The sequence below is a fragment of the Prionailurus bengalensis genome, chromosome E3 (genome assembly GCF_016509475.1).
Source record: "Prionailurus bengalensis isolate Pbe53 chromosome E3, Fcat_Pben_1.1_paternal_pri, whole genome shotgun sequence".
Lineage (NCBI taxonomy): Eukaryota > Metazoa > Chordata > Mammalia > Carnivora > Felidae > Prionailurus > Prionailurus bengalensis.
Genome location: NC_057357.1, coordinates 5,280,456 through 5,297,854, shown reverse-complemented (window position 1 = coordinate 5,297,854; position 17,399 = coordinate 5,280,456). Strand labels below are relative to the sequence as shown.

Here is a 17,399-nt window from a genome sequence, read left to right as displayed (position 1 = left end):
ACCTCGGACCGGACCCCCGGCGCCCAGCCTCCTCCCCGCCCCCTTCCCCCGGGACGGGTGCCCGACACCAACTTCTGCTCGCGAACTCCGTTCTGCCCCTTTCTTGGCCCAGGGCGACCTCGGCAGCCCTGACAGCGACAGGCCCGCCGCCGCAGTGCCCAGAAAGGCCCCCGGGTGGCCCGGCGCCTCCCCGGCTCTTTCTGGATGGAGGCGCCTCAGGAAGGAGCCGGCTGACGATTTGGCCTTGGCTGCCCAGCCCCTGCTGACCATGAACACACCTCCCCTAGTGCAGAGGCCGCGGTGAGGGGCAGGAAATGCTGCGCCAGGTGAGGCCCGTTGGGCGGGACGGCTCGGCGAACCTTCGGGGCGCTTCCAGTCTTTTCGACTGGACCCCCACAGAGACCTGGAGCTGTCCTGTTAAGAGGGGAGGCCGGCTGGATGTGGGGACACCTCTGCAGGGGCCGGGGGTGGGGCGTGGGGCGGGAAGGCCAGTGGAGGGGGGATGCAGGAGAGAGGTGGGGAACCCTCCCGACTTCAGGAGCCCCTGGGCCAGGGCTGGTTCTGTGGGTTGCTGGTGCTCTGGCCTAGGAACGTTGGCCGAACCCCAAGAGCAGCCTAGGAGGCCAGAGACCAGGGAGGTGAACAGGCTTGGCGGGGCTTTGTAGGGGGGGCAGTGGAACGTGAGGTTTCTCTGTCTTCTCTGCAAACTTCCTCAACTGTCCGTGCTGGGTCTCCAGCTCCCCATCCTAGTGGAGCAGTTGCACCGGCTGCCCCCTAAGGCTGGGGCTGAGTGTGGGCCCCACAGAATCCCAGAATTCAGGAATGGAGGAACTGCCTCCCTGCGGGGGGGCTGAACGGGCCCTGGGAGCAGAGCTCCGGGCTGCCCTGCGCCTCCCTTCCCCAGCTGTGGCTCCAACTGTCCTCCTTTCCAGCCAGGGTGGGGCCCCTGGCTCTGGAGGCCCGAGGCTGAGGTGGAGGGCTCTGTGGCAGTCAGTGCCACGGGGCTGGGGGCTCACAGCACTCCTGCCCACCTGAACAGCTTCCTTCCTTCCTCTCAGCACAGCTGGCTCCCCGGGGGTCTTGGTCTGAGCGCTAGGATGGAGCTGGGGCCAGCGACTGAGACCTTCGTGCTGGAGCTTCGGTGTCTCGAAGATGGGGGCCCTGGGCCTGGCACCCTCTCAGGTGAGGGACTAGAGGGAGGTGGCTCTGACCTAAAGCAGGAGACAGTCCTCAGGCCCCGCGGAGGACCTTCTGACAGAGCCCGGCCTGCTGCGGGCGAGAGGGGGCTGCAGGGTGGTGGGCAGCCTGCTGTCTGCAAGGGCGCTCACCTGTGGTTTCGGGGTGCGGGGTTGGGGCAGGCTGCAGCCGCTCACAGCGGCCGAGTTCAGCTGCCTGGAGTGACACTGGCAGGTTCCCCTCGGGGTTTTCCGAGGCGGCTGTATCAGGCTGTGGTTGTGCCTGTGACGGGCTCCCTGACGATGCAGATCTTCTCAGGCCATGCCTGGACCCTGGGTATGTGCTGGCTGGGAGCTGCTGCTATTTCCCCAGTGGTCAGGAGGCCTCCACTGTTCCCCAGCCTGTCCCTGGCTCCAGACTCAAGTTCTCAAGATTGAATTCAGGGGCTCTCTCCCACTGCCCCTTGTACCTGAGGCATTGGACCCCTTGCTTCTCTTTTCTCTGTAGCCTTCTCTCTCCTTGTCCACTTTTCCTGACCTCTGCTTCAATCCATCTTCCTCCCCTTTTGCCCAGAGGCAAATATGGCCCTGCAGAACCTTTCAAGATGCCTTCTCCCTCTGGGACACGGTCTGGGGAAACTTTCTATGGTGGTCATGCTCCTGGGGGCCACTTTCCTTCTCTGTGCTTTGAGGGCACTGACTGAGGGCTGGGCCAGGGTTGAACAGCATGAAAAGGACCAAGGCAATTAGAGGGGCTGTGTTGGGATGTGTGGCTAAACGACTCTCCTGGCTCAAATATTTAACTGGAAAAAGTCTTGCGAGGGCACGCACATCAGGTGACACTTAATAATATGTTTACTAAAAACATCGTTCTTTAAAATGCTGGTGTTGCTGTAAGAAGCCAGGACTGGCCACACAGCCAAGTGCTGTGCTAGAAACGTGAGGACTCACACAGAAGCACGGTGCTCCTTGCTGCCTCGAGGGGTGGCAGGAGGCTGGAGTGTCTCAGACCTTGACATTGCTGGGGGAACAGGTTTTCATGGCTGTCTTCGCTCACCACACGCATACTCCCGAATGGTGTGTGTTTATGAGAAATGCATTCACTTGTCCATTAGCCTAAGCAAAGGTTATTAGGACTAGTTTTCTGAAAGGAAGTTATTTTCATATAGATATCCCTTGGTTTTGTGAAATCGATACAATCCTGGCAAAGTGGCCGGAAAGCAAAATTTTATAACATCGAACCTCTGCTTTCTGTTACAAAACTGAAAATACGAAGCTGTAGGAAGAACAGACGTGGAAATCAGACTCGGAAATGGAGACAGCCTCTTCGGATTTTCCGTGAACACAGCCTGAATGCTCAAAATGAGAGACAGACACGTGGATATTGTGCAGGAAAGTGAAATGTGACAGTGAAGCGACTTTTACGTAGTGGGGCTTCCTCTACACCTGCACAACCCCGGGCCAGACGTTTCCCCCCCTGGCATTCTCACTATGTCCCTGGGAAGGGCTTATCTCCTTTTTCCAGACAGAGAAATTCAGGTTCCCAGAGGTGACGTAACTGGCCAGTCACCATGTTGACTTGGGGCTATGGAATTAGTCCTTTCCATTCCTGAGTAATAGTCTCAGACACTTCCAGTCTTCAGGCTGTTTCAAACGGAGTTAGTTGTATCCTTGGTATTGCTAAAGTGTTTGTTAGTTTGCAAACTCATTTTCTAACTCACAGGGAAAGGGATTTTTCAAGCACCCACCAGGTTCTAGAGGCGATGCCGGGGCCCTTCTGGCTTTGCCCGTGAAGCTGGAAGTGTGGGTATCCCGAAGCTGTCACTGACAAGGAGGGCTCCGTGGCTGCGGGAGGTCAACGGCCGCTAAGCGATAGAGTTAGGGCCTGAACGGAGGACTTCCTGCTGGAAACTTTGTGCTGTCTCTGACACTTCGGTGACTTTTAGGACCGCTAGTGGTGATACTTCCAGGCGTTATTATTTACGGAGAAGGCAAGTTTTACTTCTGTGAGGTGTGACCCTAACTGAGGTCAGAGTTCAGCACGGGCTTGTGGCTTAGCTGTCCGAACGGCTTGTACGCGGATTCCCACTGGATGGCAGTGAAGCACGAGAGACTTCTCAGGGAACGGTGCTGGAGAGCCCCAGGCACCCAGGCTCTTGTCACTGCCAAGATCTAAGCGTGGAGCCTGTGTGGAGGGAGGCGCGGGGGGGGGGGGGGGGAGGTGGAACAGCCAGGGTGCAGAGTGACGTGACCAGCGGTCCTGCAGGTGCATTTCTAAGCCAACCCCACACCTCTGGGCAATTCAGTTCATGCCACGCTGCCATTGTCAACTGAGCCAGTGTTTTTGGGTCCCTGATGGGAGCTCACAGTGTGTCCTAGCGTGGCTGTCCATGGGGCCGGGTGAGCGGGGAGGTCCAGGGGGTCTGCACCTGAGAGCTGCCCGTAGATTTTTCTCTCCTGGCTTCCTGCCATTTCCACTACAGGTGGCAGCGGTGGGAGTGAGAGTCAGGAGGAAGAAGAGGCTCAGGAGAACGGCAGCCCACCGCGGCCAACAAGCTCAGCCCCGACGGGGGCCAGTGAAATGGCTGAGGAAGCACAGCAGGGGCAGCCGGAGTTGCAACCACAACAGTCACAACAGCAACCAGCGCTGCAACAACAGCCACGGCAGGAGCGGCGACCGCAAAGCCGATCCCCAAGACAGCAGCAACAGCGGCAAGCTGACCGAGAATGGCTGCCTCGACAAGAGAAGCACCTGCAGGAAAACCCCCAACCTGTGCCACCTCAGCAGCTGAAACCACAGCTGCCGCCGATGCCGCCGCAGGAACAATCAGAGGAGCAGCAAGTGCCAGAGCAACACCTGTTGCAGCCACAGCAGAAACCGTTACCAGAGCACCAACAGTTACAGAAGCAGCAGCCACAGAAGCAGTTAAGGCAGCAGGAACCGTGGCAGCAGGAGCAGCAGCAGCAGGGACAGTCAGGGCAGCAGCAGGAGGAGGAACAATTTCAGCAACAGCAGCAGCAGCAGCAGCAGCAGCAGCAGGAACTGTTACAACAGCAGCACCTGCAGCAGCAACAGTTACAGCAGCAGGAACAGTTACAGCAGCAGCAGCAACAGCAGCAGGAACTGTTACAACAGCAGCACCTGCAGCAGCAACAGTTACAGCAGCAGCAGCAGCAGCAGCAGCAGCAGCAGCAGGAACTGTTACAACAGCAACACCTGCAACAGCAACAGTTACAGCAGCAGCAGAAGGCGGAACAGTTACAGCAGCAGCACCTGCAGCAGCAACAGTTACAGCAGCAGCAGCAGGAACTGTTACAGCAGCAGCTGTTGCAGCAGCAACAGTTACAGCAGCAGCAGCCGCCGCAACAGCTGCAGCAACAGGAACAGCTACAACAGCAGCAGCAGCCCCCTCTGCTGGAGCCAGACGAGGAGGAAGAGGTAGAGCTGGAGCTCATGCCAGTTGACCTGGGGTCGGATCAGGAACTGGAGAGGCAGCGGCAGGAGCTGGAGAGACAACAGGAACAGCGGCAGCTGCAGCTCAAACTGCAGGAGCAGCTGCAGCAGCTGGAGCAGCAGCTGGAGCAGCAGCAGCAGCAGCTGGAGCAGCAGCAGCTGGAGCAGCAGCAGGAGGTGCGGCTGGAGCTGACCCCGGTGGAGCTGGGAGCCCAGCAGCAGGAGGTGCGGCTGGAGCTGACCCCCGTGCAGCCGGAGCTGCAGCTGGAGCTGGTGCCCGCCGCAGGGGGCGGCGGGGCTTCGGCCCCGGGGGCTCCAGCCGCCGTCGTGGTGGCCCCCCCGGGCTACGTGGTGCTGCAGGAGCTCATGGTGCTGCCGGCCGTGGCCGCGCCGGCGGTGGTGGCCATCCCGGGCCCCGCGGGCAGCGCCGCCCTGACCCCGGCCAGGCAGCGGCGGCGGCGGCGCGCCCGGGACCGGCCGACCATCTGCGGGGAGTGCGGCAAGGGCTTCAGCCGCAGCACGGACCTGGTGCGGCACCAGGCCACGCACACGGGCGAGCGGCCGCACCGCTGCGGCGAGTGCGGGAAGGGCTTCTCGCAGCACTCCAACCTGGTGACGCACCAGCGCATCCACACGGGCGAGAAGCCCTACGCCTGCTCCTACTGCGCCAAGCGCTTCAGCGAGAGCTCGGCGCTCGTGCAGCACCAGCGCACGCACACGGGCGAGCGGCCCTACGCCTGCGGCGACTGCGGCAAGCGCTTCAGCGTCTCGTCCAACCTGTTGCGCCACCGGCGCACGCACTCGGGCGAGCGGCCCTACGTCTGCGAGGACTGCGGCGAGCGCTTCCGGCACAAGGTGCAGATCCGCCGCCACGAGCGCCAGCTGCACGGCGCCGGCCGATCGCGGGGCCTGGGCCTGCTCCGCAGCACGCGCGCGGCCACCGGCGGCCCCGCGCGCCCCGAGCAGGCGGCGGGGGCCGCGGACAAGGCGCCGTGACCGTGGCCGGCGGGGAGGGGGTGGGTGACGGGGGAGAGGGGGGAGCCGGGGTCGGTGAGGGCGCAGGTTCCTCCCGCCCTGTCCCGTGGTGTGCGCGCACCTCCTGGAAGCCGGCTGCGGAAGGGCTCCCGGCTCTGTCCCTGGTTAGCTGAGGGTAGGCCATGGTTACGCACGGACCCTCGGAAAGGCTCCTCGAGAAAAGCCGCTGGGGCCAAAGGGCACAGGTGTGGCACACCAGGACAGACAGCACGCCGCACAAATTCGTTGTTGGGTACCGGTCCGTGAGGAGTCCGCTAGAGCCCTTCCCCCAGAAAACTGGACTTTCTTGAAGTGACAGCCACAGGAAAAAAAAAAAAAAAAACCTGCCAGTGACATGTGTGACAGTTGGTGACATTTGACACGCATCGAACGCTAACCCGGGAGTCGGATACCTGTGGCGAAACGCACACGAATAGGATTTGATCCTGGTGAAAATGACTTCGAGGAAAAGAAATGGGGGAGAAAGGAAAGTTATCTGCACTTTGTAGAAAACCATCAAGGAATTAGATTGTCCTCAATGGCGTTTGCCTTGAAAGTACTTTCTAGAATGAAAATTCATCAGGGTGGATGTAATCCTGATTAAAATGTTTGTGTTCATAAGCACAGGGTCAGAGTGTCCACTGGGTTAGTGCACAAATGCCAGGAAGCCCTTCTCTGGGCGGAAGGTAAAACCTCCCTCCAGGTTAACCCAGGGTTCCAGCAAGCGGTAGCCCTCCATGCTGCCAAGTCCCCATGCCCACGGTGGCCTGTCAGTGACCTCTTGAATAGGAGCCCGCGGCTGAAGCAGAGGGCATTCTGGGAATGCTCTCCAAGGTCCAGGGGAGTGTTCCCCTTGGGGAAAGAGCTCCAAGGTAGCCCCACCCTGACCTCCCTGGGATCCAGCCGCTTTAGGCTTCTCAGATGCTGGCCCAGGGACTGAGGCTATGGGGTTGGGGCCCTGAGACCCAAGGGCAGGGTTTTCCTGGGCCCGGCTATGCAGGGGGCTGGCTCGAGAAGACCCTGCCTCGTGGCTGCAGTGGTGGGGATGGCTGCTCCCACCCCCACCACTGCAGGGGACGGAGTCGGGGAGTCGGAGAAGTTGGGGGACGAAGTTTGGAAGCAACAGAAGTGCTCTCTACAACGTTTACAAAACCATCTGGGGGTCTGTAAGAGCATCGGCAATGCCCACGCCCGTGGGAAGGCGGATGGTGGAGGCGCCCCGCCCCTTCTGCCCCCAAGTGCTTCCTGCTCTTGACCACCACCTTCCCCACCCCCCACCCCCACCCCCACCCCTGTGTGCAGCTGCTTAGATCCCGCACCTCTCTTTGCTCCCTGCTTCTCCTTTACTAACACAGCCTGCTACATTTTACGAATGTGTTGGTAAGTGAGAAACAAAAATTGAAGAATAAATTAAAATGAAGAAATGCATTGTCTCGTCTCTGTTTTCCCTGCTGGATTTTGCGTCTGGCCCCCGGTTTCATCTCTACAAAGCATTTTCCTGGTTGCTCTGGAGCAAGGGACGGCTTATTAAGTCCCATGCTCAGCGCCCTCACCCCAGACTCTTCTTTCTAACCTGAACCCCTTGGCCTCGGAGGAGCTGATTCCATATAACCTTGCTGGGAGGGATGGGGGCCAGAGGACAGACGCTCGGGGAGGCCAGTTTTGGCATCTCCTAAGGACAAGCTTTAAATCAATTCAGAAGTGGCCCGTCTCCCCTCGCTCTGCCTCTGTTTACAGTGAGTGATTTCCTCTGTCTTTACACCGACAGACCCATTTCCCCCAGTAACCATTCGCTGAGGGGATGGGGCATTAGATCTTTCAACTGGGGCTCTGACCCCTCCGGGGTGAAGGTCTGAGTCATCCTGTCAGACAGGCCCCCTCGACCAGCAGAGATGCTGAAGGCAAGGGATCTGCGGATAAGAGGCATAAGCTAGGGCCTCAAACCCAACCGCGGCATCAGGGGCGATAAGGTGATACCCCCAGGTCTCTGTCATCCGTGTTCTTCGCCGAGTAGAATCCACATGGGGGGTGAGTGGATCTGCGTGAGGCAGGGAGAGGCCTGGGCGGATGTTGATTCTCTGCCCACCTGTCCTTGGGCAGATGGTTCTACAGACGTGTGGGCTCCCGCCATCCTGGCTGGCTGGCTTCCCCCACAAGCGCCAGTGGCTCTCCCATCATCCACTGTCTCAGAGCAGGTGAAGTGTCCCCTAAGCCGACTCAGAAGACTTGTGGAAGCCCCACTCCCTTCCTCACATTTGGACAACGCTGGAGCCCCAGGGGGAGGTGGAAGCTTCCTCGCCTCTGTGGAGCTTTGCCTGAGACCTCTCCTTCCACCCCCCTCCTGTGCTGCTCGCCCGCCACCGGCCTCCCCCGGCCCTCTCCTTGAGTGACCACTGGCACATACCTGCTCTTCTGCAGTCGCCTCTGGGGAACGGAAGACCGGGGCCCGCGTGGGAAGACAGGCCAAGCCTGTTGGTAGGCGGAGGCCGTGTCTTGGGAGGGGCCTGGTCGGAGCGCAGGACAGGCAGGCCCCAGGTGTCGAGAGGCATTGCTGAAGAGCTCACAGCCCAGTAGGAGAGGGGCACACACCTAAATGGTCACACGTGGGGGGTGAGGGGACAGAGCAACGGACTCCAACATGGGGAGCCACGTGGCCTCCCAGAAGTCTTGCTGAGTCAGCAGGCATCTGCCTGGAGGTGAGGCCTGGAGACACTAGAGGGGGAGGTGGTCAGGATGGAAGTCACACTGCGCGATAGATCAGAGCCAGAGGGGACCTGTTGTGATTAGGAACAGTGAGTCTGGGAATCGCTGGGAGGTAGGTGCTACGGGAGACGGGTGGTGGAACGAGAGACAGAGCTTAGGGACTGGATTTTGGGGGACCCATTGGCCCCAGACTCCCAGATTCTTCCTGTGTACAGCCTTGACTTCTCCCCAGAACTTTTCAGCACCTCCGTCACCTCTACCTGACTTGTCCATTCCAACAGGCATCTAAGCCCAGCCAAATATAGCTCCTGGAAAGCCCCATGAGTCAGGCCCTGTCCTCCGGGGGGCCTGCCCACCCCAATCCCTGCCCTCATCACCCGGCTCTCCCCCACCTTGCTTTTGCCACCTAACCACAAGCCAGCCCGGTCCCCAGTCCTCGCTACCGCCCGCCTCCACCCCTACCAGCAGTCTGAGCAGCAGCGAAAGGAATAGACACCCTCCTCAATGCCCCAGGGGGGCAGGAGCCATGGCGCCTGAGCCGTCTCTCACCCCTGTACTTTTACCTAAAACAAATGTCATGCGCAGATCCTGGCGGGGGGGGGGGGGGGGGGCATGGGCTGGCCTGGTCCGGAAGCGGCGCTGTCCACCCACCCACCCTACCCAGAATTCCTAGGGCCCCTGGCTGCCACGCCCACTCCAGCGTCCCCCATCCTGAGCCCCTGTCTGTGGAGCTGGGAAGCCATCCTCAGCTCATCCCCATTCACAGCTCCCAGGGCTGCGTCCCACAGTTGGATTCCTGTGTCAGGAGTTGGGGGGGGGGGGTCCCAGTTGCAGAGACACATGATACGCCAGGGCCCAGGGCTGTATGTAGCAGGGAGGGAGGCTCATCTCCTCGGCCCTGGCAAGGGCTCCCCTCCACCTGCTACCTGTTATTTCTGCCATGTCCATTGGTTCTTCGACTTGAGTCAGTGGTCGCCATATTCACTTTAGCTGTGCCCTCACTCACTGTGGGAGGCTGCTTTTCAGTGTTGAGATCGCTCTTCTTCCCTTCTGTGCTGGCAACCAGGTAGGCCTAAGTCACTTGCGTTGGGAGACGTGAAAGGAAAATGCAGAGACATGACTGTTAAGAAAAGAAATTTCTTGGGGCACCTGGGTGGCTCCGTCGGTTAAGCTTCTGATTCTTGATTTCAGCTCAGGTCATGATCTCACGGTTTGTGAAATCGAGCCCGGAGTTAGGCTCTGTGCTGACAGCATGGAGCCTGCTTGGGATTCTCTCTCTCTCTCTCTCTCTCTCTCAAAACAAATACATAAACTTAAAAACAAAAAGAAATTTCTTAATGCATGGGAATCTTGTAAAGGGGTCCAGACTCAAGGCTGGCATATCAAGTGAAAATACACAATGTGAATTAAAAAAATAAATAAAATAAAACCTCACAAGATTATCAAGAATACGACTAGTTTTAATTTTTCATATAATGACCTTATCTGCAAGGGTTTGCAAAAGGTAGGGATCAGGTTGTTTTTGTGAGGGAGTCAGTAGAGGGCTCCCTGTCTCCTGTATTTTAGGGACTATTGCTAGACAGAGGGATCCTGGTGTGAAATCCTTCCTGTCCCTTTGTGATGTGTTAGTCACAATCACAACAGTACAGCAGGGTGTCATTTTGCGTTTTTAGCAATTAGGTAAGTATCTCCTTTGGACTGACCCTTGGGCTATATCTGTGCTATATCAAGAGCTGGAAAGAGAATTCTAAGCCCAGAAGTCCCTAAAATGGAAAATCTCCAGGGAATATGATAAAATCAAATGTATAAAACAGAACAGAGCCTGATGCTGATTCTCGGTCTTTGCCTCCTTTGAGTCAGGCATCTTTTACGAAATAGTGATGTTCCTCCAGGGAGGACTTGGGGATTGGAATTCCGGCCACCAATTGCTATGTGACAACTTTCCTTGCCTGTAAGATGAGAGCCAGAGTGTCTATGGTTCTGAGCTATTGTGTGTCCAATACAATAGGCGAGATAATATGTGCAAACAGGCGCAGTGCATGTTAGGCCCCTGGAATATGTTGCATCTAAAGCAAGGAAGATTTGGGGCATCTGGGTGGCTCAGTCTGGCTTCAGCTCAGGTCATGATCTTATGGTTCAGGAGTTCAAGCCCTGTGTTGGACTCTGTGCTGACAGCTCAGAGCCTGGAGTCTGTTTTGGATTCGGTGTCGTTCTCTCTCTCTCTCTTCCCCTCCCCTGCTCGCTCTCTGTCTCTGTCTCTGTCTCTCAAAAATAAATAAACATTAATTCAAAAAAAAATAAAGTTGGGGCGCCTGGGTGGCGCAGTTGGTTAAGCGTCCGACTTCAGCCAGGTCACGATCTCGCGGTCCGTGAGTTCGAGCCCCGCGTCGGGCTCTGGGCTGATGGCTCAGAGCCTGGAGCCTGTTTCCGATTCTGTGTCTCCCTCTCTCTCTGCCCCTCCCCTGCTCATGCTCTGTCTCTCTCTGTCCCAAAAATAAAATAAAACGTTGAAAAAAAAATTAAAAAAAAAATAAAGCAAGGAAGATTTGAATGCAAGCTCTTCTCTGGTTGGACGTTCTGTGAGATAAGGCTTTCTAATATCTCAATGTTAAAAAATTTAGACATTGTAGAAATAAAGATTGTGAGGCCCCCAGATGGTAGAAGGGCCTAGTTATGCCCTTAGGATCCTTCCCTGCAGGTGGGATGTGGTAGGGTCCCAGCCAACTCCATCGCAGCCTATAACATTAGTCCCCATGTAGGCATCTCTCTCAGACCAAAGAACCCATTGGTCTCCGAGATTTGGAGCACCAACTATCTGGAGGCATTGAGACACAAACCCAGGAGCCCTTCTAGATGCCCCTTGCTTTTCCTAATGCCCTTTGTTTCAGTTAACTATTGTGCAATATTCCACCCCGAAACAGTGGCTAAAAACAAAAGATGCTTTGTTATTTCTCACAGTTTGCAGGTTGCCTGGGCTCAGCTGGGTGGCTCTTCTGTTCTGTATGATGACATCTGATGGCCCAGTGGGGCTGAGGCACAGGTTCATCATGAGGCTGGTGGTTGATACTGGTGATCAGCTGGGAGCTCAGTGGGGCTGTCCCCTGGAGCACCTACACATAACCTCTCCATGTGACCTGGTGTCTCTCAGCAGAGGGTCTGGGTCCCAAGAGACCAGAGCTTGGGATCTACTAGGCTTCTTATGATGGAGCTTAGAAGTTGTGCAATGTTATTTATTGCAGATACCACTCATCAGACCAAGTCTCAATCCCCGCCCAGGTCAAGGGGAAGGAAATAGGTCCTGCCTCACCATGGGAAGGGCTGCAAACAATTTCCAGCCATCTTTTATCTCCCGTACACTCGTTTAATTGTGCACCAAGTTTTGCTTTGAAATTAAGGCCCCAATTTTCATCCCAACTCCTTCCTGGCTTCTTCAGTATTCAAGAATCATTGATAGTTGTGCTAAAAGCAATAACCACAGGTCTCTGCTTCTCTGTGGGCATCTGGGCTCCCTGTCCCGCGGCCGCTCCGGTGGGTCAGGCCACCCTTCTCACCTCTGTCTGCCACCCATGTGCTGGAACTGCTCATCCACTGATGGTTCCTTCTGGTTGTCTTTGTCCTTGTGGATGTCTATCCTTTCCCCCTCTTCAGGGGCATTCTGGGAGGGAAATGTTATAAATGCATGACGTCAGTTCCCTGTGTTCGTTCAATCAGACATACCTGCCTTCAGCTTCTGGCCCCTTCCAATCCATCTTCTCAAACACTGTTGTGACGATGGTCCTAAAATGCTAATCCAATGTTTCCCCCTCTGGTTAAGCCCGGTCTGTGGCCCCTGGGCCAATGCTTTGTGACACATGTTTGCCATATGGACCTACCACATGTACTACCAATTACTTAGCAATTTTCTTTAAATCTGATCACTACGTATTTAAAGATGTTATTTTTAAGTAATCTCTACACCCAATGTGGGGCTTGAACTCACAACCCCAAGATCAAGAGTTGCATTCTCTACCAACTGAGCCAGCTAGGAATCCCAAATCTGGTCACTTTTTAGCTGAAATAAATTTATTTTATTTTAAAGTTTGTTTGTTTTTTTGTTTGTTTATTTATTTAGGAGAGGCAGAGAGAAGGAGAGAGAATCCCAAGTAGGCTCCACACTGTCAGCACAGAGCCTGATGTAGGGCTTGAACTCACGAACTGTGAGATCATGACCTGAGCAGAAACCAAGAGTCGAAGGCATAACTGACTGAGCCACCCAGGTGCCCCAAAATAAATTTATTTTAAGGTGACTATTGATATAGTTGTATTAATAGCTACTACATTCACTACTGTTTTCTATGTTTTGCCTTTGTTCTTTGAATTTTTTTTGTTTTCCACTCTTTTTCTGCACTCACTGGTGTTACTTAAGCATTTTGTGTTATTTCATTATTTCTCCTCTTTTGGTATATCAAATATACTTAAAAAAATTTTAATGGGTGCCCTGACTTTACAATATAGGCCCATCCAAGTCTATTTTCTTTTTTAACATATTTTTTAATGTTTATTTATTTTAGTGAGAGAGGGGCAGAGCACAAGCCATGGGATGGGGCAGAGAGAGAGGAAGACACAGAGTCCGAAGCAGGTGCCAGGCTCTAAGCTGTCAGCACAGAGCCCAATGTGGGGCTTGAACTCACAAACGGTAAGATCATGAACTGAGCTGGAATCGGACACTTAACCGACTGAGCCATTCAGGTGCCCCTCCTTTTGATACTTTCTTAGTTTCCATCTGTCTGCTGACATTACTCATCTGTTTTTTAATGTTGGCTACTTTTTCCATTATTGTCCTTAACATATTCACCATAGTTGTCTTAAATTTCTATCCTGATTATTCTAACCTCTCTACTGTATTTGGATCTGCTTCTTCAAACTGTGCTTTTGTTTTGTAGTACGCCTTGTAATTTTGCTGTTGTTGTTAAGAAGTGAACATGATGTCCTAGGTAAAAGGAACTGAGTTAAGTAGGTCTTTGGTGTGAGGCTTTATGCTTAGCTGGCTAGGAGCCAGGCTTTTTTTTACTGTTGCCATTGCTGTAGGCATTAGAGGAGAAAATTTCCTCTGGTCTCCTTGTTTCGTTTCCCCTGTTGTCTTTGGATTTTTCTGGAGACTTAATTTATTTATTTATTTACTTACTTACTAAAAATTTTTTTTGAACATTTATTCATTTTTGAGAGATAGAGAGACAGATCGTGAGCGGGGGGGGGGGTGGGGGTGGGCAGAAAGAGAGGGAGACACAGAATCTGAAGCAGGCTCCAGGCTCTGAGCTGTTAGCACAGAGCCCGATGTGGGACTGGAACCCAAGGAACCGAACTGTGAGATCATGACCTGAATCTGATGCTCAACTGATTGAGCCACCCAGGCACCCCCTAGAAACTTCTTTTAATTTTTTTAATGTTTATTTATTTTTGAGAGAGAGGGAGAGACAGAGCATGAGCAGGGGAGGGGCAGAGAGACAGGGAGACACAGAATCCGAAACAGGCACCAGGCTCTGAACTGTCAGCACAGAGCCCGACACGGGGCTCGAACTCACAAACCGTGAGATCACGCCCTGAGCCTAAGTCGGACACTCAGCCGACTGAGCCACCCAGGTGCCCCCTAGAGACTTCTTTTAGAATAAGGTCTGAGACATGTGGTTCTCCGTTGTGTTCCCAAGTTATCATAGAGAATCTCTACTGACGTGAAGTGCGGTGTCAGGGAGAGCAAGTGTTCTATATCCTGACCATCAGGTCGCAGGCTTGTAGTGAACCTGTGCCTGTGGGCTGTGAACTTGACAAACCTCTCTCAGGTCCCCTCTCCTGGAATACAAAGGCTAGAGGAGGCTGGAGTTGGGTATTTTCCTCTTCCACTTGTTTGCTTAGGCTCTAGTAAAATAGTTTCCCTCAAGAGCAGACTCTGTTAAGAAGAACAGAGTGCAAGGCACATGCATGGCTGTGTCAGTTAGGCACCTGACTTCGGCTCAGGTCATGATCTCACAGTTTGTGAGTTCAAGCCCCACATTAGGCTCCGCGCTGATGGTACGGAACCTGCTTGGGATTCTCTCTCCTTCCCTCTCTCTCTGTCGCTTCTGTGCTCTCTCTCTCTCTGTCAGAAATGCCCCCAAAAACCCAAAACAAACAAACAACAACAACAACAAAACACAGTGCTCTGGATGTATTTAAAAACACCTCCACAGCTCCAGGTGGGTCAGCTCATTGAGAGTCCAACTCTTGATTTCGGCTCAGGTCATGATCCCAGGGTCGTGGGATCCAGCCCTGCCTCGGGTTCCTCGCTGAGCCTGGAGCCTGTTTGAGATTCTCTGTCTCCTGCCCCTCTCCCCCACTCCCTCTCTCTCTCTGAAAGAAAAAAAGTAAGACTAAATAACATGAGAATAAGTAAATACATAAATAAACATGGCACCATCTCCCCTTCCCCTGCTGGGAATCTGAGATGTTTCTTTGATCTTCACTGTGAGAACCTGGTCGGGCTCCAGGAGGTAAAGCTTATCTTCTTTTTTTTTTTAATTTTTTTTTAACATTTATTTATTTTTGAGACAGAGAGAGACAGAGCATGAACGGGGGAGAGTCAGAGAGAGAGGGAGACACAGAATCTGAAACAGGCTCCAGGCTCTGAGCGGTCAGCACAGAGCCCAACGTGGGTCTCGAACTCCCAGACCGTGAGATCATGACTTGAGCTGAAGTCGGACGCTTAACCGACTGAGCTACCCAGGCTCCCCAAAGCTTATCTTCTAAGAGGACCACCACCACCCCCCTTCCACCCCCGTCCCCCGGGCGGAGGTTTTAAGCATCAGCTGAGCCCTCTTGAGCTTCTAGCCATTGATCACGAAGAGTTTAAGTCTCCCTGTCCAGGTGCTGGCTCCAGGGCCGTTTCTGCTCCTGGAAGCTGAGATTTTTTGTGTCTGCCGTCTGTCTCTCTGATTTTAGGGGCAGCAGTTTGAGCTGTGACCTTGATTCTCTGAAGGATCTGAGACGGATCGTTGATTTCCACTTTTTTTCTTGTGAGGACGGAGCAGCGGCCTGCAAGCCCCTTACAGGCTGGCCCGGAACCCGGAAGTGCGGGTAATGAATTTTAAAAAGATGAACACCGCAGGCTGAAAGCCTCATCGTCAGTTTGACACCAGTGGAAAGCAGCCGTCAACATAAACAGTGTTGCCACCTTCAGGGGAGACCCCGGTGCCCGGCGGAAGCTCTGAATGCGAGGCCTGCTCTGTCTTTGTTGAAAGGGCGGCGAGCAAGTGCGGGATCCATGTTGGAGGCCTGCAGCCCGCAGAGAGAACTTCTCGATGCCATCAGAGGACGCGGAGGAGCCGAAGCCGTGGAAAGAGCCACCAGGTAACAACTGCCCAGAATGGATGCGCAGTTACAGGAGGTCCTTCCCCAGCACCCCCTTAAACCACCTCTGTCCCGCGTGACCTACAGGAGCCATGTGAATCCCTTACCTCAGAACAAAAGGCTTTTCACATTCTCTTTGGCCTTTTAAAAAAATCTTTGAGGCTTCTTTCTACCACATTCTGCCAGGCCCTAAAACTTAACTTACCTTCCCGATTTACTCTCAACTTATCTTCGTGTTTTAGGAATACGTAAACGATCAGTGGTGCAATAAATAAATATGTAAAGACAAATCAGATTTGAACAATGCCGTGTAACCTGTGCACTGATGGTTTCTGCCTCTTGCCCCAGCAGCGTGGCTTCAGAGGCTGCTGAGTGGCTCGGTCAGGGCAGGGGAGGGGAGGAACGGGTGGGTGTGGGTGCGGTGAGGGGAGGTTGTCCATGGCCTTGGGGAGCTGCTGGAGGAGCCCTGGACCCGAGGACAGTTAACACCTTGGTTTGCATACACTGTTGCTTTGGTGGGCTTTCCTGTTACTCATGGCTGAACTCAATCTCGGACAGATTTCCCCAATCCCCCTGGAGAAGTAACTAATTTATTTAAAAAAAGAGAGCGAGCGAGCGAGGGAGAGAGCATGAGTGGGGGAGGGGCAGAGAGAGGGAGACAGAATCCGAAGCAGGCTCCAGGCTCCAAGCTGTCAGCACAGAGCCTGACGCAGGGCTCGAACTCACAGACTGTGAGATCATGACCTGAGCCGAATTTGATGCCACCCAGGCGCCCCAGAAGTCATTCCCTTAAAAACACATAAAAAATGCAAGAAATCAAGTGGTGTCCCTCAAATCATATAGACTTTGGCATTAAAACAGCTTCCGTGTCACTGTTACACATCTGTGACAGTTTGGGTGCCTGGAAAGATGTAGTCATGAAATCCAGTTTACCAGCAGCCCTCCAAGGGGACGATGGCCTTGAGGAGGCTGTCAGCACCCCCAGTGATTGTCATGAGACTCGTTCTGTGTGTCAGCCTTCCTGTGGCTCACCAGCAGGGGCACAGGCATGCGGGTGCATTTGGAATTCTGTGAGGTCCACAGGCGCTTGGGGCAGGTGCCACCTCTGAACAGACCCACCTATATGCATGCTACTGCCTTCAGGGACTTGTCTGGGCAGAGTTCACTCCCACTGGGCTCTCAGGACATGCCCAAGTGTCTCCCCCTGCGGGAAGCCCTCCTGGGTTCCTCCTGGCAAGGAGCCTGGAACAGAGGGGTGCTGACCAAAGTTCCCACCCAACCCCCACATGCCCAGTGTGGGGAGAGAGCACAAGTGCCACCACTAAAAAGAACCAGAGCCAGACGACAGTTAAAGCAGTAAAACCAGCTTTTATTCAGGGCCCAATGCAATAGGGGAAAAGAGACCTCAGAATAGCACTGGACCAGAATCTGGTTTTAGCAAGGAGGAGGGAAGACTTCACAGCCAAGGAGGGGCTAGGGGGAAGCTGGTGGGCGGAAATTTACGAAGACGGAAGAAACATCAAGGGTGAGGATTCTGGCTAAACTGACGTGACCGGATTTTTCTAAACCTGGGTGACACAGACAGACACGGAAGCTGGAAGTCAGGGCCTGAGCTGAACTCCCACTAAAAGTTTGGTCAAGGAAAGCATCTGTCACCCCCCTCTGCCCTGTCTGTCTGCGGCCTAGACCCCACC

The 17,399-nt window shown here is 54.5% G+C and overlaps 1 protein-coding gene across 2 annotated transcripts; it reads left to right on the top strand.

The window, feature by feature from the left end:
* The first annotated feature begins 212 nt into the window (after positions 1–212).
* Positions 213–7,071, top strand: ZNF853 (zinc finger protein 853). 2 transcript variants are annotated; one of them, XM_043559630.1, is made up of 3 exons: positions 213–326; positions 1,059–1,182; positions 3,659–7,071. In XM_043559630.1, the coding sequence occupies exons 1-3, from the start codon at positions 315–317 to the stop codon at positions 5,623–5,625; spliced, it is 2,103 nt and encodes a 700-aa protein (XP_043415565.1). In that variant the 5' UTR covers positions 213–314; the 3' UTR covers positions 5,626–7,071. The 2 variants fall into 2 exon arrangements, with proteins under 2 accessions (XP_043415565.1, XP_043415566.1); XM_043559631.1 differs by having other exon boundaries at positions 217–326; positions 1,064–1,182.
* The last annotated feature ends 10,328 nt before the right edge of the window (positions 7,072–17,399 follow it).

What these genes read in the sequence shown, in the direction of transcription:
- ZNF853 (XM_043559630.1), top strand. An exon ending in TGGGCCTGGCACCCTCTCAG is followed by an intron (nt 1,183 to 3,658) that starts GTGAGGGACTAG and finishes TTTCCACTACAG; the next exon opens with GTGGCAGCGGTGGGAGTGAG.